Below are 26,753 nucleotides of genomic sequence, written 5' to 3' on the forward strand. Positions count from 1 at the left end.
AAAGAAAATCAGCACTAAGAAATGTGGATGAAAATCAAATGAGTAGCACAAAGTTAAATATTATTTTGATTTTTTTAACCCACATTTTTTATCTTGCTGGTTTTGTCTTTTTAGATTTAAATGCAAAACATAAATAAATATAAATATAAGTAGGACTATTTTAGACCATTTAGTCTGTATTCGGAGGATTCTACTGTTTGGAGATGTATTAGAATAATAGCACTATCGATGACATTTTGTGTGTGTGTGTGTGTGTGTATACCTCTGCTGAGCGTGGCTCCGTTCTCCCTGTAGTCCTGGATCTCTGTGTCCTTCTTCACCAGCAGACCTCCCAGCTGCTCCACCTGCCGCTGCAGCAGGCGGCTCATTGCCAGCAGGGGGCGCAGCAGCTGAACACACACCTGTGAACCAGATGAAGTGAAAGAAGCAACTGTGATGCTTTGTATTACTTTAATGTGATTTTTTGTGTTTCACTATTTTTAATGATTCATATACATATAGTTCCCAATTCTCTTTAAGATTATCAGAATGTTTGTACTTAAAATGATTTTGTATGCTTTTTATATAGTTTGCTATAAATACACTTTAATTTACTGCATTAAATTCTGGAGTTCCCCTAAAAAATCACAATATGATTATTTTATCGTTGATTAAATTCAATAATTTGCATAAAAAACCCTCAAAGCTAATTGAATTTACAATTGAAATAATTTGGTTGTTTAAGAACAATATTGTTTGTACTGTCACACAAACACTTGTGTAGTAAAGCAGAAAATCAACTAATCATAATTAATCTAATCCTTGAATTTTCTGATAAAAAAATCCCTTAATTGAATGTTTGATGAAGTTAGAAACATCTGGGGTGTAAATGCTCAAATGTAGTGGGAGTGACAAAGAACATGAATTTGAGGATACAAACTCAGCGACAGGGTGGCAAATATCTGACCTAAACTAAAGACATGGAGCGTACCAGTGTGACGGGGGCGGGGGTGCAGCGAAATTCCCAGTAGAAGGGCAGCCCCGCCAGCTCGCTCTTCAGCTTAATGCTGATGTTGTCGTGTTCCTGGCGCATCAGGGAGATCTGAGCCGCGCCGTCGGCTCGCTCACTGCTTCCTGACAGACAGGGCTGAGCCACCTCACACAGGTGGGAGAAGAAAGCTCTGACCGGGGCTCGCAAACGCCTGTTCAGCTCCTGGTGGAAGAAAACATGATTCAGTTTTTTAGTCTTGACTTTGGAAAACCATGCCAGTTTGATGCCCTGCTATTATCAAGGTTTTTAGTTTGATATTCTCTGGAGGGATGGTATTGTGAGAAAAGTTTCTCGTGCCAGCACCCCCAAGTAAAAGCTCTGGAAAATATCTGAATTGTTGGTGTGTGAAAGGCAAACTCCAGCGAAAGCTTGGACCCAATTCTGCGGACATTCTCCAGATTTCATGTCGGAAAATGGCTTAATAGAAGATAAGCACCTGTGATCGTCTGTGGATGGCGGCTGAGTCCATCCTCTCCTCCCATACGCAGCTCATGTCAGTCAGCAGGATGTGGTACGCAGAGTCTCCAAACCAGATCTTAGCTAGGAGCTGGCAGCCGCTGATGCCCACAGGAAGCCAGGGGCGCTGGAGGAGGACGTCAGCGGGGGCTCCGTTCACCTCCATCGTGGAATTAACATGAAATTAACACACTAATCGGGAAAAGAGATCCAAATTACTGTTAGGCGATGGAGAGAGTCCAGGAGATAAACAACTGTGTGGATATAAAAGCTGAAGGGGAGAAGTTGACAGCAAATCCAGAGGTGAATCTCTGTGAAACACATCGAATCACAGAGCTTCAAATTAATTGTATCCTGGTTTTATTTATTTTCTCAATGAACTGGTAAACCTTTTGATATAAACATCAGAAAATGGTGAAGAATGTTCATCATATTAGAAGAAAAAGTAATGTTATTATTATATGTATATATATATATATATAGGGACGGTATTGTGTATATTTGTGTATATATATATATATATACATACATATACATACATATATATACATATGCAGCTCACTTACACACTCATGGGACAGTTCAGAATGTGGTGTAAAGTTAAAGGCTCCAAACAAACTGGAAGTAGATGCCTATGAACACCCACACCCATAACACGGTGTAATTTTCCTCTTTATCAAACGTGTTTAATCGCTCACCTCCAAGGAATGTGCCCTCTAAGCCTGGACTGAGATCTGTTAAAAGCCACGTTACAGACGCCGTCCCGGCCACATAATCACCCCCTTGCCCCGGAGAGGGAGACCACAGCTGCAGCTCCTGTGGGTTACCGGCTCCTCGCTGTTGATCTGTTATGGGGGGTTTTTTCTGGGAAAGAGAAGAGGTATTTCTCGTCAGTGGCATTAGAGGCACAGCGAGCGTTTCAGAGGGTGACTCATGCCAATTTGGAAATCGCAAAAATACCAAATCAGTAACTTTATGACAACAATATACAGCCATACAAAGCTGGACACGGATGCCAGTGGTTAGAGGTTATCAGGGGAGGATGCCGTCCTGACACGCACCCTTCTCGCTTGTGTCCCACCAAACTCCACTCAAAAAAGACTGGATTTAAGATTCCCTTGATTCTCAGCACACACTCGTAGTAGATATTATTGTTTGAACATCATCCACATTGAAATTCAGCAACAATTCAGTGCAACAAGCAACATGCATTAAATATGCCTGCATTGAATTGTTGTTCAATTCTTTAAGAAGACAGTAATAGAAGTACTTTCATAAGTACAAGTAAATATGTTATTTTATCTTCTGACACTTACAGGTTTTTGAATGGATCTAAAATGAAAATCAAACCAAGCTCAATTGAAAAATCTACGACTTTTAAAGTCTCCGAGCATATAATCAAATACACTTATGAGATAGATTCTGGTTTAGAGCATTGACTGCATTTGTAGAATCTGTTCTTCGACTCGGCAAACAAAATAAGCGACATTTATATCCCCAATGTTCACTGTTAGTCACAAACTATTAGCTTTGCTGGCAAACTCGAAGCATAATCTGACAACGGAAGTCAGCTACGAGCTTGATAGTTTTGCCTTAATCGACTTTGTCTGACTCAGTTGAATGTTGTTCAGTTACTATTCTGCCACAGATTCTTAAAACACATGTAGAGACCTGGAAAATAGTTAATACAAGTATAAAATACTATAAATGTACCAACATGTGCAACTAGAGAAGCAGCTTCCGCAGCAGATCTTGTTGACAGTCAGGATTGCATCGCCGACGTGAAACAACAGCGCCTTTCAAAGGTTCCGCTTAATACTGATCCTCCTCCTCCTACTAATAATAATAAGAAGAAGAATACCACTACTATTAATAATAATGATATTAATAATGATACTACAACTACTACTAATAATAATAATATAATAATGATGATAATAACAACAGTACTAATAATAATAATGATAAAAAAACATAAAAATGAAATGTTTGTTGATCTCACTCAAAAATAATACATTATCATTTACTTTAGCTCTTTAAATGTAAAAAAAATAATATTTAATTTCAATTTACAAAATTAAATTATGAAACTATAGGAAATATAACTGTCATTCTTGTACTTATATTAATAAGGACAAGAAATTGTACTTGACAAAAGACGAAACTGAAAACAGTTGGTGATGAGAGAAAGTCACAGAAGTCAAACCCAGTGATTGCAGCACTTAAACACGAAAAGATTTATTTAAGGTCTCACAGATACAAAATAGCTTTTATTTCTTTTTTTCAAAGAATAGCACTTCTTTCCTTTTTTTTTCATTTTCTTAATTGCATGAGGTATACAACGATTTATCCACATCAGAAGATCTGAGTGGGACACAAAGAGAAGGATGTAGCATGGTTGTGTTTTCTGCAGGTGTTAGTCATGTGAGGAGAAGAGGGGACGCCACAGATGCGTGAACAATGACAATTCAAACGCCTCCTCAGCCATTGATGTTTCACAAATCGAACATCTGAAGCTTTTGCTGCTTTAAAATCCACTCTGAAGGATTTTTACTTCCTCGCCAAGATTAAAACCAACAAACCTTGACCGCATACAAGAGGAAAAATGTACGTTTCTGCTACGATTTTCATCTTGAATTAGAGACGCTGATGTTTTAAATCGTCTGTGGCTCATTCACATGCAGCCAGGCGCTTCAGAAAAATGCATTCAGGATGGGAGAGGACTGTCATGATTCAGAAAACCCTCTGGAGTCCATTTACTCCCTGTTAAATACACTCTGCATGTTTTATTGATATTAACATAATTTAATTCATATATGAAACAAAAATAAACTTGAATCAAAAGTGTTTTTGGTGAATTACTGACTTTACAATGTAAAAGGCACAAAGACAAATTGGGATTAACCCACAAGTTAAATAAATATTGTAGCTTTTTTATGTTTAAAAATAAAATAAGATATGTGAAAATATAAGTTTCTTTTTTAAATGATATTTTCAGTGATTATCACTAAAGATTTGTACTTTTTTTGTAATGTGGTTACAAGTCAACAAAAGGCATGTGTGGTTGAAAAGGTGCAGAACAAGAAAAATGAACCTGGACTCCAGAGGGATTTGTAAATATTAGTGTAAGCTTAAGTCTGATGGGACGTGCAGCTTTGTTTCCTCTTTATTTTAATGTGTTTCTATCCTCCTGGTTTCATTTTCATTAAACTGCAACACTGTGGACGTCCCTGAACACATCACACTCCACCACAAACATTTGAAATCAGACCTGTGCCTGTCTGATTCCTTCGAGCACATAAAGTCGCCCATTCACACGTCATTTAGAAGTTCTTTTTACGTGATGTAACATTTACAGGCAGCACCCGACAGAGACAGAAAGGCCACGATGATGATTAACATCATCATCGTCACAGAGAGAAAAGCAAAGAGAAGTCTGATTGCGAGAGTCGAGGGGTTCGAGGGTCAGTCCGGATTCTACTGGGTTCACTGGGGCAGAGCTTTGAGGATGGCGTTGACCTCCTCTGCGACGGCGGTCAGTGCGAACTCAAACTGGTCCTGGATACGAAAAGAAACAAACAAACCACTAAATGTAACGATAACAGCACGAATATTACCAACCCACTTAAACTCCTTATACCTATACAGCTAATAGATGTTTTATGTCAAACACTATTTATTGGTTTATTTATTGGACATATGCTACATTAACAGTATATGTGTATTATATATTTTAAAGACATTAAAAAATTATATTAAAATGACAGAAATGCATTTTTGTAACTCACCTTGGTGCGAACCATCCCAGGCCTCTGGTCGCGGACGTGCTCCAGTGTCGCAGCGATGTCGATCTCTTTCACCCCTGCAGGACAACACGTTAAAGGCACTTTGTTTATTTTCTTTAATCGTGCAGATATCGGTGGTTAAAGCTAAGTGCTGAGACAACAGAGAGCGATACACATATATCAACCTCACCTTTGGCCATGCGATTCAGAACCATGTCAATCAGGATGTAGGTCCCAGTCCGGCCTATACCGTCACTATGGAGACAACATCACAAAATAGACATTTTCTGGATATTCAAATGTAAACCTTGAAAACATTCAGGCGAAAAGACAGATCAGTCAAATGCTGCAATTGCCTGCCATCTAGTGGTTATATTTTGGTACTACAATGGAGTTCCTCTGCTGCATTCACAAATTAAACTATTCTTTTTTGTCTTTATTTCTTCTTATGGGAAAAAATGAAGACGTGTGGTTCACCTGCAGTGCACGATGATGGGGCAGGATCGTCCCCTGTAGCACTTATTCACTTTCCTGTGGAGAAAAATACCAGAAACATCATACGTTATTTTTTCTTAAGTAATTTCTGTAAATATATTGCGCAAACACATTTAAAAAAGATTCTTCAAAAAAAAAAAAATATTTAAATGACCACATCTTGAGTTGATAGATAGATAGATAGATAGATAGATAGATAGATAAATAGATAGATAAATAGATAGATAGATAGATAAATAGATAGATAGATAGATAGATAGATAGATAGATAGATAGATAGATAGATAGATAGATAGATAGATAGATAGATAGATGGGGGGGAGGGGGGGGTAAAGAGGGGGTTTTCGGCGATGGACCTCCTGCTGCAGCCACATCAGTCCATGATCATTTTTGTGACTATGCAACTGGACCCAGACTACTAGCTGCAAACCACAAGAATGACACAGACAGATATGTTGAAATTTTAAACCAAGGGCCCCGCTGACTTCCATCGCACAGGGTGGGAGGACGGGAGGAGAGGAGGGACAGAGGAGGGGAGAAGAGAGCGGGGAGGGAAAGACGGGAGAAATATTGTTGGTTCATCATGTTACTAGGGCTGGGTAGGGATTTAAACAGACTGTCAAATATGAATATGGCAGATAATGAAAACTTTCATGTTATATTATTTAAATCTCTCCATCATCAACTGCACAACCCTTCTGGACATATCAAGCTGTCAGAATTTCATTTTATACACATTGTTGAAATAACCATGCAAAAACTAATGTTCCCAGCATGTTCGCCCCCCCATCGAGTGTTGATGTGTGGCTACACAGGTAGTACCTGCGGAAGTCCAGCAGGGGCCGCGTGGAGGTGGGGATGCCCTGAGCGGGCCAGCTGAGGAAGTGGAACTGGGTGAGCGTCCTGGTCTCCTGGGTCTGCACGTTCTTCAGGTAGAAACTTCTCACCAAGAAGTCGTTGCACCAGATGTGTTCCGACACCAAGTTCACCTGAGGGACAGACGGATGTAAACACCACAAAAATGCACATACAGCAAAAGACACTCTATTTCACCAGTCTAATTTAAGGTGTGTGTATTATATCAAGGCACCTCATAGATGTGGTAGAGGGACGAGCCTTCATCAGGCCAGTAGCGGTCACACTGTTTCTCTCCGTCTTCCACCAGAGCCGTCATCATCACGATCACGGTGCAGCCGTTCTCCCAGACCATCTGCAGGACAACGTTAAACACAATAACAACTATGAAATTACAAATACGTGGATTATTAAAGCTTAATGTCCAATGTTAAATGTCTTAAATACGTCGTATCAATGTGTGTTTTAATATGTTATATTAACATTTCTACATTTGGGATTGGGATTGACCACCAGGAAAAAAGTTATTGAGTCCAGGAAACCTAGACTCCATGACTGAAGGTCGGACCGTCAAGCTAACTGAACACTGCAAACCCCCAAACTTAAAATGTTACACTTCATAAAATTTCAAAATAGAACTGAAAACATTAACTGCTGCACTTTGCAAATGTCGCACTTGATAGAGCACAAAAAGTTTTATGAAGTGTAACATGAATAAAAAAAAATAAATCCAACAAATTCTTCTCTATTTTTGTCTTTATTTCGTGCACTTCCAGATATTGACAGTTCAAGATGGACTCTATTTCAAAGGATGTCTGCCAGACGGCTTGGGTGTTTTTAAGACTGCTTAGATTTGAAGAAGATGTGGGTTCACATTTTAAAGTCTCGTACCCAGTGGAAAGACTCAAAGGTCCCGAGATTGATGAGTCTCATGTTTCAGCTGAACTCTCCTCACCTCACCCTCTCCTTCCAAACATGAAAAATAACCTGTGGTAGCCTTCAATTTTCATGAACACTCAGAAGGTGTTCAGTTTGTCCAGTCTGGACTAATGTAAAAAACATGGCGGCCTCAGTAGAGAGGACCCGCTCCTGATGTAAATAAAATGTATTTATATATAAAGGACCCATTCCAGGGAAGAGACAACAATTTGTCCAATTAGATAAAACACACTATTGAAAACATCACTAGGATTATATATATATTTATATTCAATTTCTGCCAATAATTCCCTTTGACCTAAATCTTACACACTGGACCTTTAAAAACAATTCAAAACGTACTCTCTTGAATCAACACCACTTTATCAGAGTTTGCAAATTAAACGATGCATTCTGCTCCGCATGTAAAATATACATTTTTCACCGACCTGCCAGAAGTCAGAGATGGTGTGCGACAGGGGGCCCTGGGTGGCGATGTAGGCCGGCATCCGTGGGTCGTGCTCAATCTAAAGGGAGGTGGGGTGAAAGGTCACACAGGGTCAGTGGTCTCAGATCGGTGTCCACTGAAGCAGCCACATTCTTTCATGCAACGATTTGGGGAGTAATGGATCCCAAAATGTCCCATGGAGACCTTTATGAGAGGCAGGGGTCTTACTATGGTGCTGGCGTTGATGTAGTCGGACCGCGAGGGGTTGATCTCTTTCAGTTTGACCCTGGAGTGATCATCTGGAGAATGACAGCGACAATATCCCGTTAACATCAACCCTTCTCCTGAAATTATGATTATAAACTGCATGTTACTGATTGATCGGGACTCACAGGGCACAGAGTCGGGGCAGCGGTTCTTCTTGGTGTTGGCGTCGCTCTGAGCCGCAGAGACGATGCTGGGCTCCGCCGTGTAGGAACACAGAGCCTCCCACTCCTTCATCAGACGGTCCTTGTTCCTCAGGTGGTCCTCCATGTAGGCCTTTAGAAATAATTATTATTATAATTTTACACGACACCACTTTCTCACATGACAAACACATTGGCAGCTACTGACCAGTATCATGTGACCCGTGGAGATGTCCATGTTGGCCTGTGCCGGCTCCTCGCACCATGACGGCGTGCTGCTGTGGGAGCCGGGACTGGGCTGGGCTCCGTCGCTGAACTGGGATGACACGCTGCTCACCCTCGAGTCCGCGCCGCCAGAGCCCACTGCTCCTCCCGCTCCTGCCCCAACACCGGCTGATCCTGCGCCTCCTCCACTTGCTCCCCCAACGGCGCCCAGGGCGGCAGCTTCCAAGCGTCCGAAGGCACCTTTGGAGGCCATGTGCTGGCGACACAGGTCCTGATGAGCCAGTTATGCATGCATCGTGTTGTTAAGCTGCTTTCTTCTTCACTATAAGCTACTCACACATGCACTGATTTTTATTTGTAGCTATTTGGGGGAATCACACCTGGTACTCCTGGTGGCTGAAGCTTCCTCCCTCTGGTCCCAGGCCGAGCTTCTTCGCCGCCAGTCGGTGGGCGTGGTGGCGCAGGCAGGCGATGGTCATGGTCGCCACCAGGATGCTGCCCATGCAGGCCATGGCCACCAGCGTGGCGAACACCCAGCGGGACCCGGGCTGGACTCGGGTAGCCAGGGGCAATGCTTTCCCATCATTCCTCTGGTGGGAGGAAGCAAAGAAATAGGGACAGACAAAATGAACGTGGCTAATTGCTGCTGTGATGCAACAACAGAAAGAATATCATGAGAAAACTATTCCTCCTTTTTGCTCATATAAAGTTTGAGTTGTCAGGATTTGAGATTCCTCCTTTAGGATCTTTGAAAAGGAAAGAGTGCTACTAGACTAACTGACGCTGACGAATACAGACTATAACTGCTCAATTCCCTCATCTCCTCTCTTCTTCTGACCTCATCCTTTCATCTGCTTTTTCCCCTCCAACTTTCCCTCCCCTCCAACTTCTTCCCTCTCCCTTTCCATCATCCCTTCCTCCTCCTCCTTCTCCCTCCGTTCCCCTTTTCTTCTCCTCCTGCTCGGATGAATTGTCTCTCTTGACCTTTCAGACCTCCTTCTTCCTCTTTGTGGGCCTCAGGAATGTGAGATGTGAGGCGCTCTCGCTCTCTCCCTCTCTTTCTCTGTGTGTGTGTGTGTGTGGTATCTGACAGGTTTGAGCTGGGAAGTGGGGGGTTAGAAACGGGGACTCCACCTGCTATTATAAAGGGGCCCCAATAGGGTGTACGTGTGTGTGTGTGTGTATGTGTGTGTGTATGTGTGTGTGTGTGTGTGTGTGTGTGTGCATGTGTGTGTGTGTTTGTGTGTGAGTGTGTGTGTGTGTGTGTGTGTGTGAAAGAAAATGGATGACCAGGCTGCATGTGGTTGAAGGAAATAAGTGGATTTAAGGTGCTTCGGGTTTTTTTAAGGAATGTAAAATGTATTCCTCTCAACTCTTCTTCTTTGAGTTCACTTTACTTCTGTTGACTTCAATTTAAGATGCTATAATCAGTTTATTCATCGCATCTCTATAAAACAAGTTAAATCCTTTAGAGAAAAAGCTGCAAAGGAGCTTAAATGTATGTAATGTAAACGTATAGTGTAAATGTATAATATAAAGAAATATATATAAAATATAAAAATAACTTGTTACTGGCTATCAAGTACTGTTGCTTAGTCATTATAATATTAGGACAGTTTAAGGAATATTATTCTGACATTGTAAGTAATGTAAAGACATATATTTTTGCATGACATGCTATTAAATAATACATAGGACATTGTTGCAAATGCCATAAAAAGATAAATATAAAGTGCAAAATGTCACTAGAAGAAGCTAGAACCTTATAATGCAAGAATATTATCGGAGAAATATGCATATATAAGTGATATAAATACATTTAGCCACTGCACAACAACTACAACATTTCATAGGCATATTAAAACAAAATGAGTGTCAATGCAGGGTTTAACACAGGCTAATAAAAAGCTAATTAAGTACATAGGTGTTCATGTGAAATGTCTATCAATCAATGCAGCTGAATTATCTTGAAGCAGAAACTTTACACAAAGATTATTATTATGAGTTAATAAATAGTTAAAAGTCGATGTTATATCCTCACTCACCAAAAGCACGATGCAGAGCAGCTTGTCTTTCTGCTGCTGCTCACATGGACCCAGCAAACACCCAGTGTCAAGACAAACCAAGTGCAATCAAGTTACACTTCCTGAGAGGCACTTTCAAAATAGAAGCTTGGAAAAGGAGGGTTTTGCAAAGCTTGGCTCCACTATTAAAAGTAATGGTGCAAATTTTGTGTCAGTTAAATCTAATTTATGTGATAAAAATAATACCAGTTAAGGATTCAAATATCATTCAATTATACGTAAAATATAGATAGATGGATCCAGTCTCTAGTGTTTACTTACAACATATTGCAAAATCCCTGGTGCTTATAGTATTTTCTATATTTAATTTTGTTTCCTATTTTACACATTTTTTTTTATAATTGCACAAATCCATCACAACAAATTCCTTGTATGTGTAACCTGCTTGGCAATAAAACCCAATTCTGAGATAGATAGATAGATGGATAGAAAGATAGATGGATAGAAATGTAGGATTTCATTTAATTTTAAGTATCAAAAGAAAAAGTACTTGGTAAGAATTGATAATATTCATCCTAACCAAGAACAGGTTGTTGTGCTTTTAAACTGAAGGCAAAGGTTTGTAACATTGGGAAACGATATCTACTCCACTCTTCAGTTCACCCACTGTCCCCCCAGGTATCAGAAACACCACCCACCTCTCCGACGCCGCCCTGTAGCACCTTCAGGCCCGTCTCTGACTCCAGGAAGTTCTTCTCTGCAACTGAGCAACATTAAAAAAGACTCTTGTATTAAACCCCAACCGATAAACAGCATACATTTGATTTTCTTACATATTCCCTCTTCTAAAATATAAGCAAGAACATGCATTACAATAATAAAAACTAGAATTAGGTCAAATCAGGGAATGCAATATAATAAAAAAAAACATTTTAAGGTTTTATTTAAAGGAATCTACTGACAGATGTTTTGGCTGTGCTGTCGGATACAAAACAAAAACTCAAATATAATATAGTTTTGTTTGCTTTTTCATGTTGACCTCAGCCCAACCACAGGTCACTCACCTGCGCTCTTTGCCATGTCTCCAGCTGTCAGGTTCTTGGAGTTGGGCCGGATCCTGAAGGTGATGGCAGGTCCGACGACGCTGCGAAGAAGAAAAACACAAAAGCAGATCCGCGTGTTGAGTCGCACAGGGAGAGAAAAACAAAACTGTTGTGTTTGTTTTGGTGCTGCTGGTCGAATCGCTGCAATCTGTGAATCCAAACTTATGCTGCTGTTGTAACTGAAACTATAAATCAATATAAAACTGAGACAAGAGGAGTAGATATCCCTTTTTCTACACTGTCAATTATTATTATCTTATCAATTTATATATCTTACTTGATTAATTTGCTGTCTTTTCTAGATGAATCAGTTATTTTTCATCTTGTATTTTTAGATTTTCTTTCCTTTTTTCCTGCAAAATGACGGAACTTTGAAAATAATGGAAATACAGTTTATACAAAATTATTTTTACAAATGGTTTTAAGTGAAAATAATAGAAAGCCCCTTTGTAGAGGCTGATAAACATATTTAATTAAAAAAAAGACAAAAATTAGTTGATAAGAGATTTGTTTTTTGTCATCTGATCATTTTCCCTTTTAGCCAGTGGAAGGCGAGTGATTGGCTCAAGCAAGAAGAGGAAGAAGCAGAGGACAAGCAGCGAACCTCTTCCACATGCAGAAAAACAACACACTCTTCCATTCACAGCTCAATTGGTGTCCGGGCTTTCCAAAGCTTCAGGCGAAGCTTCAGTTTAATCCCTTGAAATAAAAGTCAGTGATCCAGCAAATGAGTGCAGATACAAGCGGATCCAGAGGCTTCAAGCGAGTGGGATGGGGATTTGTTTTTTCTGGGTTTTTTCTCAAGGGTTAATGACCCCCCTGGCGTCCTCGCTCCTACCTGATGTTGATGAAGGAGCCGGTGGAGAGGCCCATCCTCTCCGACAGCCGCTCCAGCAGTCGCACCCCGTCGTTCAGACTGAGGGGGCTGCGGTGACAAAACACACACATTCATACACAACACACACACACACACACAAATACTTTCACACAAACACACGTGAACACCCAGCAACCATTCAAGAGTTGTGGAATGTGGCTGAGAGGATCCGCTTCCACCTTTTTACTCTCCCTTCCCTCTTTCTTCCTTCCATCTGTCCTCCTGCCTTTTACATCTTTCTTTCCATTTTGTCTCATTTCCCTCATTTTCCTCTCCTGGCTACTTAACTTATTTCTCACACTTAATCATTCTTGTCTTCTTTCCTTCCATCCTCCATTCTCTCTTTCTTAGTTTAATCCCTGCATCATTCTTCTCTTTGGTCCCCTCTTTTTTATTTTATTTATTTCCTGCCATCCATCTACTGCTACTCTACTCTACCTCTTTCCTCCCCTATCTTCTTCTCCTTCAGCTCTTCATTCTTCTTTCCTTACCTTTTTTTATGTCAGTCTGGGTCCGTCTCTCCATGGAAATAGAAAGTAGCACTTTCCTTACTTTAATTTCATCACTCATTCATTCACAGACAGTACGTCATTTTTATTCATTAGAGTCATATACACTGTACCTCTGGTTGGTGACGATGTAGCCGTACTCCTCTGCCTTGGCTGCCAGTTCCTTCTTCCCCACTTTGTCCTGGTTGGATGCCGCAGCAGGGGACATCTCTGTCTGGGGCCCCTCTGCTTTGGGGGACTTGACGGTGGAGGGATGAGCCTCGGGAGCGACCATCTTTTGGCCCACTGAACCCTCTGTGATCTGTAGTAAATAAAGAAATTAGAAATAGGAAGTATTTGTTTTATCCTTTCCTGCTTCTTTATAACTCTGTAAACACTGCAAGATACAATTTCAATTGATTTGCGATTGGCAATAAAGTTTTTAAAATCAGAATTCCTGCATAAAATAACGGAAAATCGTTACTTTAGAAACTTGATGACAGAAGTGACTCTCACCTCGCTTCCTGTGCCATCGTTTCCATATTTATCTGAATAGAAAACACAAAAACATACAAACATACAATGATGACACTTTGTAGTTTGTATATTGTAAAGTCTAAACCTTAGTATGTGAAGTGCCGTGAAATAATGTATGATGTGATTTGGCACTATACAAATGTAATTTAATAAATTGAACATTTATATTTATATATTTTTGGGCAATTCACTCATTGCTTTATTGATAGAAGTGCGAGAAGACATGCACGGGACAACAGCAATGCAAAGAAAACAGAAACCATGTTGACAAATTATAACTTTTTAATATTAAATTCTTTTTTTCGAGAGGCATCAGTATCATATTAATATAATTCTCTTTCATACCTTTACCATTTTTCATTCATTTGTACAATATAAATGCAGATTAGCAGAAAGGTCAGTGAAACCTGAGTGTAAAGAGCAGGATCTTGTTCTCTCTGAAGCTTTAACAGCAGCAGTAAAGAGCAAACTGATGAGCGGATGACGTTTTGTGGCTGAAGTGACACAGACCTTTGGTTTGTTTGTGGGCGTAGGAGCTGTCCAGCTGCAGCTGCTTCAGAGCGGCAGGCACGTTGTCTTTCTGCTCGGGGGACAGATCCTTCATGTCCAGGCCGTAGTGATCGAGCAGCAGAGCCAGTCTCTGCAGAGAGTGCTCTGTAAAACACAGAAGAGAGAAAACACAGGAGATGGAGGCCTTTGCATCTACTGGTATTAGTTTAAGAGACTTTCCACTTGTCCATTTACAACAATATCCTATTTGGAAATTTTAGGTAGGGAGGATATATTTTGTTTTTTGGGATGAACGTCTTCTCTTTCTGTCAACACATCTTTATTTTCTCTGCTCTCTTACCATCCAGTCCTGATGGGGTGTTGTAATCCTTCTGTGTCTTCTCCTGCTGCTGCTGCTTGCTGAGCTGGGACATCTGGGAGACGTAGTCTTCGCCGTAGTCCAGAGGGAAGTCCAGCTCCGGGAAGAAGGAGGAGGAGGATGAAGATGAGGGTGAGGAGGAGGAAAGCGGAGGGGGGAAACCTGCTGCTGCTGCTGCTGCTGCCACTGCTCCCCTGTGACGGGAGAGGGACTGCACGGAAGAGGACGGAGAGGAGGAGGAGGACGAAGAAGAAGAGGAGGAGGAGGAGGAGGAAGGGGAGGTAAGGTAAAAGGACACAAGGTTTTGGAGAAGCTGACGGTCTTGGTCCATAAAGTTTCCTCTGGATCTGGGGCGAGAGGCGACAAGTGGGAAGGCTGGATTATCATCCAGAGAGTTGAGGGAGCGTTCCTCCTCCTCTTGGTAACCATACTGCTGCTGCAACAACACATGACACGTGTTGGGTTTTTAGACACAGAGGCAGAATAATCCCCACAAAACAAATCTATGACATATCAACACTTAACATTGTATAGTCAATGTCTCAGAAACATCCCGCAGACACAGAGCGATGGGATCATCTGTGAGTGGTGTTCACCTGAAGACTCCAAATATTATATCCTGGTTTGAGCTCCACTAACTCCAGAGGGAAATAAACAGCCCTGTAGATGATAAATGATCTGCTGTGTTCATCATCTGGTCTCTAACGGTGTCTGCCTCTGCTGACAACACTGTGATTCAACCAATAAATAAAACCAAAACAATCACCTAAAGGGTTTTGCAGTGGTTTCTCTGTGTAATTTCACATGACATCATATCGGTGAATAGAGCTAGTTTTGTTTTCTCTATAATCCTGATACGTATCTGGAGGTGAGTTTTATTCCTGATCCTTAAAGGCAGTTTTATTTTTGCAGGTCTGTCATTTCCGATTAATTTAAAAATAGATATGTGTCATTTGGCATTATTTATGGGGGAAATTGAAATTTAATTGAATAGCTCAATTTACAAAAACAAAATTCTAAAATACAGAAGACTGAACTTGTATATTATCTTTCTGCACAGTGGTCCAGCAGCTGTTGAAATTTAATAATTTGGATGTTTAGCCGAAGTTTAACCAATATTAAGCAAATTTTTTGTCCAAATCATAGTTTGACAGAATGTGTCAAAACATCTGGGAGATAACCTGTAAAGATCTGATAGATTTTCAGCACGTTAGATAATATAACTATTTTGAAAAAGGTATCCAGTGATTTATCCTCTATCTTTAAAGAACAGGTTCAGTTTTGTACCTGTATGCTCTTAAAAACCATCTTTTGCCCACCTGGTGGTAGGTGTACGGGTCCAGCAGGGGCGTCTGCATGTGCACGGAGGACTGGGAGGGATCCAGGATCATGTAGTCCACAACCTGTTGCATCATCTCAGGGTCGGCTGGTTCCTCGGGCCCCTGAACCCTCTGCTGAGTGGAGCCCGACAGTCTGGAGGCCCTGGGAAATAAGACAAAGGCAGTCTCTCAAAGGGCCCCTTAAATCTTACAAGAACAATTTTATGAGCTTTTTTATGTTTTTTTTATGCCCGATTCTTTACTGGACTAACGATAGGACACGCTGCACGTTTTCTTACTGTTTGGATGCTTTCTCTGGAACTTTAGAGGAGGAGCCGATGGTGGGAACGTGACTCAGCTCTCGGCTAATGATTGCCTGCGTGATTTCATCCCTCCACGTCAGACCTGAGTAGCCAGAAGGCGACAAAAACCTCATTCAATCAAACTTTTTTTACCCACGTATGCCCCGTTAAAGGAATGACTGTTCTCTTGTGTTGAGCGGTTGGTGAAGCTTCAAATCTTGCTGTAAAAGAACTCACCTTGCACCATTAGGTCTTTGAGGACTTCCTGGAGTTTGTGCAGGACTGGAACAGACACCTGGTACTGGACGGGCTCCTGATGAGGAGCGTGGCACTGTCCGAACAAACCATCTGCACAGGAAGAGACCAACAAGCCATGAAATGAAGATATTCAAGAAAAATAGTTGTGTTTGGACTGAAAAAAGCACAAACAAGACATTAGGATACTTTCTATCTCTTCAGTTTACTCCTGTGCCTCTATGCTTGCATGGTAAGCAGCACAATCAGTCAAAACCTGACCAGGACAGAGGTTATGATATTTTATCTGGAACGAAGGTCACATGAAATATGCCGCATCACAGATTCTATTTAACTCTGTCACTTATCTCTGGTGTCAGTTATCTCAGGTTTGAGACACCTGTCCCTGACATTTATGCCTTTACAATGGTGGTGAATGTTATTCAATTTGAGACGCTCACAGTGTTGACATTTGAAAATTCACAGCAGGAGTAAAGCCTCAAGCTATAAATATCAGCCAGTATTAGGAAACCAAAACTTTAACTTTAAAAGAGAAATATTTCTCTCATAGTTTAAATTGATTTATTTAACATTCATATTCATAATTTTTAATGCGTGGTAATACTTGAAAAGGTCCATTGCTGCACCTCCTCTTTTTAGCCTCTGTCGGAAACACTTGGTTTTAGCTCCTGTCTCTTTAAGGCCCCCCTCCCGATGACGCCCCGCTCTGATTGGCCAGCTCGCTCAATCTGTAGTCATTGATCGACCAAATTTCGGCCTCTCACCTCACATCACCTGGCTTTGTTCGTCTCTATGAAGTTTTTAAACATATTAACATGTCCCTATTGCATGTGATAAAAAACAGGGGTAAAGCCATATTAACATATTCATGTATCCCAGTCATGTAATGAGGTGTAGTGTTTCAGGAGCTTCATTTACCTTTCACCTTTTTAACTTTGCAGGCCTTTTAAAAAAAAAGTATATAACCCACCAAAATGAGGAAAAAAGACCAAGGAAGCAAAAATTAAACACAAAAATTTGCACACACACACACACACACACACACACACACACACATAAACGAGAGTATGTGAACATGAAGAGGGACATAATGTATTCACTGATACTCACAAACGTGGGCACATGTACGCACACCAGGGAGACAAAAACTATAATCATGAGAAACACATTTACCAAAATATGAAACACATCGGAAGTACACAAATTATATATATATATATTCTACAAAAACACACTCATCGGCACACAAGTGTCCACATACACACACATAATGAAGCACAGTGTGTGTGCATGTGTGTGTGTGTGTGTGTTTGTGTGTGAGAGTGTGTATTTGTGGGCTGTGGTGAGTCATCACCTCTGTCTCCATCCAGCACTCATCAAACACTCACACACACACATACACATGCACACACACAAGGGAGACACACGGTCGTCAGGCAAGTGATGTCACTGTTGTCATAGAGACGGCCAGGGACGGGCCGTGATTGGTCAAGAGCAACTGACGGAGGGAGACCTTGTTTACGTTCCATTCTCGCACTTTTTCTCCCTGTTCTCTCATTGTCGCTCACCCCGTCCTCTCCTCTCTGCCAGTTAATCAATGCCTCTCTCTTTCCATCTTCCTGCCATTATCGTGCATCTAACACACAGACACACAGACAGACAGACACACACACACACACACACACACACACACACACACACACACACACACACACACACACACACACACACACACACACACACACACACACACACACACACAGACAGACAGACAGACAGACAGACACACAGACACAAACACACACTTCAATACTCGAATGATGACTCAGAGCAAAAACACTGAGATGTGTAGTAGTTACGTTTGCTGAATTTTCATGTCTTTGTGATCAAATAGATTATTATGGATTACAGATGTTTAAAGGCACAAAATAGATTTTTGTTGATGCAATATTAGACAGATTTGATGTTCAGTTAGCTAGTCTGTAATATATCTAATCTTAACATTAACATTCATCTTACTTTAGCACTCCACAAATTGAATAGAGATTGTTTCTTTATTTCAGGCTATTATAGGTTAGGTTATATTTGTTCCTATGCAGGTATTCCTGATTACAGATGTTTAAGGACTCAAACCGACTTAAAGGTCCAGTGTGTAAGATTTAGGTGAAATGGATCTATTGGTAGAAATTTTATGTAGAATAATCTTTCTAGTGAATAATGATGTTTTCACAAGTTTGTTTCATCTAAATTGTATGAATTGTAGTTTTCTTTACCCCAGAAAAGGCCCTTTATATTCAAATACTTTATATTTACATGGAGGGGACCCTCTCTACGGAGGCCGCCATGTTTTTTACATTAGTCCAGACTGAACAAACTAAACACCTTTTGAGTTTTTATGACAACTGAAGCTGCCACAGGTTCTTTTTCATGTTTGGAAGGAGAGGGTGAGGTGAGGGGTGTTCAGCAGCAACATGCAACTTCAACACTAGATATCACTAAATTCTACACACTGTACCTTTAACTCAGACATGCCACCATTTCAGCACAGATTCCAGATGTTTCTGGAACATTTTTAAAACCCTCAGAGATTTCACACAGATTACAGATCTTCCAAAATACAAAATTAATTGTTTATGTTTCGCAGTCCTGAATGCAACCTGTTGCTCTGCGGTATGCCTTATTCTTGCATCACAGTGCTGTCACTTCCTCAGAGCATCATCAAACCCTCGCTATAAATTCTTCTTACGTCCCAGTCTTTGGAAACAGGGAACATTAAATGCTTGGGGCATACACAGACACATACAGCCATCAATAATGCAGTCTGAGACACAGGTGCACACCCGTGCATGTGCACCCATGCAATGACATCCTCATCGTGTTTGAACAGGCAGACAGGAAGTGAGGAACCCACTGAGGGATTATAGACAGCCCGTTAACGGCAAGCTGAGCCGTGACGGCTAACCAGCTCCTGCCTGTTTGATGGACAGAAGACACGTCAGAACTTCCTGAAGCATGCTGCTGCATCTGTGGCCTGCTGGGATTGCGCGCTATTGGTGGATTCTAAATTCTCCACACGTTGCATTCGAGGCACAGTAAATATGAGCTGCTCGGGGAGAAAGTGTCCATGTCATCCTCCCCGAGGAAGATCGAGTTTGACGTTTCAGCTAGAACTTTGGCTTCAGGAATGTGTGAAGAAAGTGTTGTATAGATTCTAGTACAAATACTAGATTCATTTATTTTCAAAGGAAATAATCTCATCTTACTTTTTATTTCTTACTTGAGGTCATCTGAGCAGAATCCATATACATTTACAGTCGATTAAAATGCTACATCAGACCTCTACGCTTACGTGGAAGTAATGAAAAACCCTCCAGGCGATCAGAATGGAATAGACATGGCATAGCAATTATTATCCTGTGTGAGACTGCTCCAATGAATCCCCCTCTCTGACAGTACGCTCTTTCTGGGATCATTCCTTGCAGGAGCGATTTTGAGTCTATATGTTTTGCAGGTCCTGAAGATTCTAAAAGCGGTGTCATTGTTTTTGGAGGTCGAAAGCTCTGGACAAAGATGTTTTGGATGTGAGTGTGTGAAGTCAAAGACTCACCATCGTTGCACAGCAGATCTCTGGGACAGAGCCTCTTCTCAAACAAGCAACCTGCAGCAAAAAACAGAAAGTCCAGACTGAAAAACAGAGAATTTTCTGAGCAACTGCTAAAATTAAGGGAGTTAAAATGAACCATTTGGAATGCAGCATAAATTAGCTGATAATTTTCTCCTAAATACATTTAAATTTTTCCTTTGAAAGATTAAGAGGTACAGATAACAGAATACAGATAAAATAATGTTAGTGGGTGTGGACCATATAGACTTTATATAAAGATGGACCACATGCAAAGCCAAATCATCTTGATCGCCACCTGATGGCCGGCTGCAGTACAGGTCATAAATCCCACATCCTCCATGTTAGCGGAGAGGACATGGACCACACAAAAACTCAACAAAATTTACTCAAAGATGGTTTCTGTCATTTCAAGTATCCACGTTTCTGATAAGTTTGCTTTTAATTAGTTATTTGAAGTCATTATTAACAGCTGAGACTGGCTCTTGATTGGTTGAGCAGGCGTATCATTACTCGATCGCTACCGTGCAAACTCTGGCTCCAGATGTGCAAGAGGGCGGTTTGGCGATGGTTTTAAATTCTCCTCTGCCATAAAACATCTACTTAATGAAACTTAAAAACTCTATAAAATCCATACAAATTCAGTTTATCACAATAAATTATGGAAGCCCCACAAGAACGCATAGCTGTGCTTGATGACAATCTTGTGTTGCTGTCTCTGAATGGGAAAGTGTGTGTGTGTGTGTGTGTGTGTGTGTGTGTGTGTGTGTGTGTGTGTGTGTGTGTGTGTGTGTGTGTGTGTGTGTGTGTGTGTGTGTGTGTGTGTGTGTTACCATTGACCTTTTCCCAGCTCCTAATCTGTTGCGAGGCAGTAAAAAGCGGCAGAGCCGCTTGCTCCCAGTTCTTGTGTATTTACACCTGTTTACTTAAGGTTTTCATTAAGGATTTGTATAACCCTGTGTATTATTCACATGTCCTGCGATAATATAAGAATATATACTCTGTCCTGCAGTATGTACGACATAATAAAACACAATGTGCTTCCTCCTGCAGTGACTTCACTTATGGTATTTGTGCGACTGTATCCACTCTCTTCTCTCTGATGTAGATTTTCAAACTATAACTCTGCCACATGTCAGTCAGAAGAACAACTCAGCTACAGACAGATAAGACAAGAAGATTTTTGTTGTCCAAAAGTAAAAGTTTGAGTAGATGGGATTCTCTTCTCATCTCCAGCCCTGATTGACTGATGCTTTTTTTCCTTCTACCTGAAAGCTATAAAAAGACAGAAGGAGTATCGACTATGTGATGACACAAACAAACTGCCTGTGCAGCAGCTATCAGAGAGGGGAATCTCCATTAAACCAGAAAGCCGAGACGCGGCTAAACATAGAATGGAAAGATTCTCCATGCATCCGTCCATTGCCCCCCTCCGCCCAAACTCCACATGATGACTAATCTCTGCTCTGTCTTCTCTCCTGCGCCCACGCATCCCTCGATCCATCCCTCCCTCCCTCCCCTCCGTCTTATCTCTCCGTCCCCATCCTCGCTTCTCTCTCTCTCTGACCGTCTGCTTCTCTGAGATCTCGATCAGCTCGTCATGCAGCCTGTCCATCACTGTCATCGGTCACACCCCACTCCATCACCTCATCTAATGCACAACATTACCGACTCATTTGTATGTAATTGGGTCTCTAATCAGCAATGCCAAATTGATAAAGCACTGCGAAGAAAACACTCATCCTGAGGAGTCAGTTCAGTCTCATATGAAAAGGTATAATGTGTCATATGATGATGATGATAGATTCATCGTGGCAGGAGTTGGGTAAAAGCGTAGACGTTTGTTATTCATGACAAAAAGGACTATTGCATTGTTTTCTTTTTTTGCACATATGAACACCATATAAGGAGAGTTCCCCAATTTTTGGGTTTGTTCACAAATAATCCTTTTTCATTTACACTTCCATTCGCAAAATCAGGTGATTGTTTTGGTCGTCATTAAAACGATGTGATCTTTAAATCGCTCTCTGTTTTCATTCCTGTTTTTGTGTGAAAGATTAAAAAGAGGAAAACCACTGGGTTATAAAACAATATATTAGCAATAGCAATATCACAAAAGTCCGATGAGGAGAAGTTTGAAACCACAATCTTCACGCAAAAATCACAAAAGAAATACTAATGCGACACTTATCGTGATAGTTATTGATATCAACTATTAAAACATTTTAATCTCTATATATAGCTTTGGCCATTTCACCCAGCCCAAGTGCATCCAGATAAAAAGTTAATTATAAAACTATAAAAAGGTGCTGCATCACTTTTAAATGTTTTGGTAGTTCAATTTGCAAACATGACTTGGTTTATCAAAAAAAAAAAAGAAGGGAGAATTGTGCTGTTTAGTTGGATTTCAACCCAAGGTGCCATAGAAACAGACGTAGTAACAAACATTCTCTCCTGTTTCTCTGGGGAAAATGAACTTCTCTCCCCCTCCTCACAAACACAACTTCATTCTCCAGATAAAACCAATTAGTGCGAGTAGGCACTGTGGAAAGTCGCTGTCTGGCTCGTTACATCCTCCTTTACATGCTTACATCCCAGCACCATCAGCTCCATTTTGTTTTCTGAGATGTGGTTGTGTTGAGTGGCGTCTATAATTACAAAGTCGGGTTTCTGTTTCATCTTAAATTAGATCAGTCCGTAGCACATCACTAGTCACAAATCTGTTCTTTTCTCTTTCAAATGAAAACACACAGGTAACCATGGAGAATTGTGCACAGCTGCCCACGCCGCTCAGGAGCTGCATTTGTGTGAATGACCTATAAAGGTGTATTATTGTGATTCCTGCATTTATCTTATTTTACTTCTACCCAGGATATTGTTCTGTATCAAGGCTGCAAAAAGTTGAAAATCAGCAGCAGGAAATCAAAAAGACATGACTCATAACTTCAGATTCTCTCCTCAGATTCTTCTAAACCACATTTTAAAACTTTTGTACTCCTTTAACTGTTTATGACCACTTACTAATATCCTGGAGCTTTTAAAATCACGTCATGGTTTAATTACATCACATGATGCCATCTTGTTCTCTCCTCATCGACCTCCACTGAACATCACTCGCTGACCTCTGACAGGTTTATATCCTAATGCGGCTAAGGTGTGAAATTCGGAACATGCAGGGACACCAGAGCCGACTCCAGTTACTGAAAGAATACGAGACAGCGAGGTGCAGCTGAAAGGTGAGATTTCTAAATAAACGTCCGCGCTTCAAATTGAGTTTTTCGCACAGAATAATTCATTTGTTTTCTTGTCAAGGCAAGAAGATGAGCAAAGGTGCTGCATTTAGGCTGTTATAAATAATCCTGTCTCCCGGAAATTGCATTAGGGATTTGTGTGGAAATAGGAAACAAAAGCATGACTGATGGTTTTGATTCTGCCGAGGCAACTCAACACACAAGAGGAAAAGATGGTGTTCTTGGATCAATCTGAATGAATAGTGACTTCCAAAAGATTGCACAACTAAGCAATTAAAGTTTGGACAAAATATCAGTTTCACTGGCGGTTTCGTCTTTTTCCAGACTCATGATACACTCAGAAGCCGAACTCCAGCCCGCCATCATTACCATCAGGGTCTGCGTGCTTTGCTTTTATCTTCCATTTACTGCCTGTCAGACTGAATTCAGAGTCGTTCTCATAATGGTGCTTCTGGCATTTGCGGCCACTGCTGCTGTGAGTGTGAGCTTGCCCTCTGGTCCGCAGCCTGCCAGAGGATGTTTAAGGTGGAGTGAGTCAGTCTGGATGGAACAGAACAAAACCTGCGACTTTTTTAGCTCTGTGACGACGCTAATAATCCCTGCGGCGACAAAAACAGCAATGAATGTCTCCTACAACAAAGTGCAGCATGTGTATCGCAGCTTAATGGCTCTTATGCCTGTGTGCCATTGTCAAACACACAGCAGTGAGTCACACTATTGCACTGGGTGGCAGGTACCCTCATTACCATAAATGCACACACTGTGATTAATTGTATTTATTCTATTCATGACTCACCTCCCTAATTCTCCCTAGAAAGAATGGAAATATGTATTTGTGCGGTGTTTTTTAAAGGTTTGACGCTTGATGGAAGGATGCAGTATGCTTTGGGGGAAGAGCTTTGGTGCAGCTCCAAATCAGAGGGCGGATCAGCGAATATTTAACATTGTAAAATAGAATAATTTCATTCTCACTGATTTCTCAGCGGAAGCTCATGGATCTTGTTAAAAAAGGGGAACCAATTTGAAATTTGGTGACGCTTGATTGAATTTAAAGAGACTGTTGGGCCTTGGAAAATGTATGCACACTACTGAGTAATATTTTACTATTCCTCCCATTGATAAATTCCTTGCTTTTATTCACTTTTAACTGTTTATAAGACTATAATTATACAGTTGCGGCATAAGTGAGGCTGTAATGGTCCATAAACTATAATCTTTGAGCTATTTCACCATCACTACTATCACTAACATTGATGTTTCTTCTACAAAAAGCTTTAAACCCATGTGGAAATATCAAAGCATGACACTATAAATACCATAAACCTCCATCTCCATGTAGAGGAATTAAAAAAACATTATTCTGAGCTGGCTATGAGAAAATGAAATTGGTAGGGTTCCCTAAGGGACGTAATAATAAATAATGAAGCCATATTATTCTGCTGCAGGTGGGACGAGGACCATTTGCTATTCTCTGCTCTTTCGCTCTCCGCGGTGCTGAAATATTCTATCCGCTCGCTGTCCGTGGTGCTGAAACACTGCACCGTGTTAAGTACATCAAGGAAGCAGGAGGCCGTTGTAATTGCTGCGAGCAGTCGGGGCTGGGAGGTCAGAAATGAGTCTTGACTGTGGGCATGATGTCCTGTAATGTTGCTTTAATATTCACATCCAATAGATTGTCGATGGAGGATTTGAAATGTAAACGCTGGACGGGTTTTTAATGAGGCTTTTGGTTTTAATTTGGTGGCTCTCTACAGTTTCACGGCCAACGTTATTATCATCTGCTTCAATTTGGAGTTTAGAGCGCCATAGTTTCCATTCCAAACGCAGCTGGTTGCTAAGATTTCTTAGCGATCTTAAAAGTCGATTGCTGACTTAATGACTTGATAATGCTCAATAATACCCCTATAATCTCTTTCTCTGTGGTGCATTGGAGTAATATTGAGTTTTCCACAGCTATAATACTGAGCAGGCAAAGGCACAAGGCATCAGGAGGGCACAAAATCAGAGTCTGAATAAATTCCTTCTGCTGAGGAAAATTAAAATAGATCTTGTCATGATATCGTTGTGTCAAATATGATATACCCTATACTACAGACATACAGTTATGCTTTGAGAGAGTATGACTTGTACTCCTGGTTTACACTCTGGGAAGGAGTGTATGTCTGGAAGTTAAAATGAATTTAAAAGACCTGAGGGTAATTCAATTTCCCAATTATCTCTATACAGTAATATTCTTATTGGAATACAGCGTTTTAACAGTGAACTTGTAAGCTACAAAATCTTTATACTGAGCTTCACGGTGCACTATTCTACATTCACATCGCCCGAAATCAAGGAAGTGTCCTTGTTTACGATGATGTTGCTGTGAAATCTGAGCACATTTCTCCACCAGGCCACCGTGGGTGATGCTATATTGTACGGTAAGCACTTGAAGGTTAATAAAGATGATGGCTTTTGGATACTGGCTTCATGCAGAAACTGATAGAGACTGAGCCAAAGCAAACAAAACCATCCAACCATCCCTCCCTTTTCTCCTCCGTTTGCTGCACACCCAACAACAACATGATTCATTCAGGCAGATACAGAAACATCCCTCTGTAAACAGTTATAAAGCAGCTGCACATATAAGATGGAGGACGGCAGGTTAGACTGCTCTTATACTGATGCATATAGATCAACCAATCTTAATTATCAATTTTTCTGAGATGGTACAACAAAAAGAACAACAACAGGTTTATTATCTAAATATTATAGAAAATGATAAATATCATGCAGGGTTATTTAGTGAAAGAGGCATAAAGAAAAACTGTTATTTCGTTGAAATCCTTGGTAAATGATATAAACTGTGCCATAAAGTGCCATAAACTCGCAGCCAAGTCTGAAAGAACGCAGCAACAGGGAGCCTTCATCAGGGAAGTCGTGATTTATACGCGCCACCTCCCCGCGTCTGGTTCACCGAGTTGGTTTAAAAAAGACAAGTGAGTCTGTCTCCATGAGTGTGGGATCTGATGGGAAGTCTCACCGTGTCGGGCGGCCGCGCACAGCCGGCAGGAGGCGGTGAGGAGGAGGCACAGAGCCGCCCAGAGCCGCGGAGACCTCATGATACATCCAGCATCCACCGGAGCGAGGAAGAGGTGGAGGAGGAGGAGGAGGAGGAGGAGGAGGGGAGCGCCGCCTCCACTGCGAGTGCTGCCGCTGCTCCTGCACTTTCAGCAGTTCTCCATCTCCAACGAGAGGCGTCTTCTTCTGCTGCTTCTGCTGCTGCTGCTGCTGCTGCTGCTGCTGCTGCTGCTGCTGCTGCTGCTGCTGCTGCTGCTGCGGAGGAGGAGGAGGAGGATGCACAGCACTGATGGAGTGTGCACGAGTGTGTGCAAGAGGAAGGGAGAGAGAGAGGGAGAGGGAGAGGGAGAGAGAGAGGGGGGGGTGGTGGTTGGGAAACACAAGAGGAGGCGCCACAGCTTATTAACTAGTTAAATGACAGCAGTGAC

At 41.2% G+C, this 26,753-nt stretch overlaps 2 protein-coding genes across 5 annotated transcripts in view; both read right to left on the bottom strand.

Annotated features, from left to right (window-relative positions):
• nhej1 (nonhomologous end-joining factor 1) overlaps positions 1–3,302 on the bottom strand; it is a 16,295-nt gene extending 12,993 nt beyond the window's left edge. Inside the window, exons 1-5 of the mRNA XM_069520761.1 lie at positions 3,204–3,302; positions 2,185–2,350; positions 1,467–1,678; positions 971–1,192; positions 263–401 (exon numbers count right to left, since the gene is read on the bottom strand). Of these exons, the coding sequence (XP_069376862.1) occupies positions 263–401; positions 971–1,192; positions 1,467–1,652 (547 nt within the window). The 5' untranslated portion in view covers positions 1,653–1,678; positions 2,185–2,350; positions 3,204–3,302. The remainder of the gene's footprint in view (positions 1–262; positions 402–970; positions 1,193–1,466; positions 1,679–2,184; positions 2,351–3,203) is intronic.
• Positions 3,303–3,708: 406 nt separating this feature from the next.
• On the bottom strand, positions 3,709–26,505 carry LOC109640202 (receptor-type tyrosine-protein phosphatase-like N). 4 transcript variants are annotated; one of them, XM_069521336.1, is made up of 23 exons: positions 26,288–26,505; positions 20,000–20,050; positions 16,375–16,485; positions 16,135–16,240; positions 15,836–15,998; positions 14,499–14,949; positions 14,159–14,302; positions 13,628–13,659; positions 13,246–13,433; positions 12,585–12,671; positions 11,708–11,787; positions 11,342–11,406; positions 9,000–9,209; positions 8,603–8,890; positions 8,380–8,527; positions 8,216–8,286; positions 7,989–8,066; positions 6,857–6,976; positions 6,589–6,755; positions 5,749–5,802; positions 5,462–5,526; positions 5,275–5,348; positions 3,709–5,044 (listed from the first exon to the last, which is right to left on the bottom strand). In XM_069521336.1, the coding sequence occupies exons 1-23, from the start codon at positions 26,364–26,366 to the stop codon at positions 4,973–4,975; spliced, it is 2,904 nt and encodes a 967-aa protein (XP_069377437.1). In that variant the 5' UTR covers positions 26,367–26,505; the 3' UTR covers positions 3,709–4,972. The 4 variants fall into 4 exon arrangements, with proteins under 4 accessions (XP_069377437.1, XP_069377438.1, XP_069377436.1 ...); XM_069521337.1 differs by having other exon boundaries at positions 8,603–8,875; positions 14,499–14,952; XM_069521335.1 differs by having other exon boundaries at positions 14,499–14,952.
• Between the last annotated feature and the right edge of the window lie 248 nt (positions 26,506–26,753).

Source organism: Paralichthys olivaceus, chromosome 24 (genome assembly GCF_024713975.1).
Source record: "Paralichthys olivaceus isolate ysfri-2021 chromosome 24, ASM2471397v2, whole genome shotgun sequence".
Taxonomy (NCBI): domain Eukaryota; kingdom Metazoa; phylum Chordata; class Actinopteri; order Pleuronectiformes; family Paralichthyidae; genus Paralichthys; species Paralichthys olivaceus.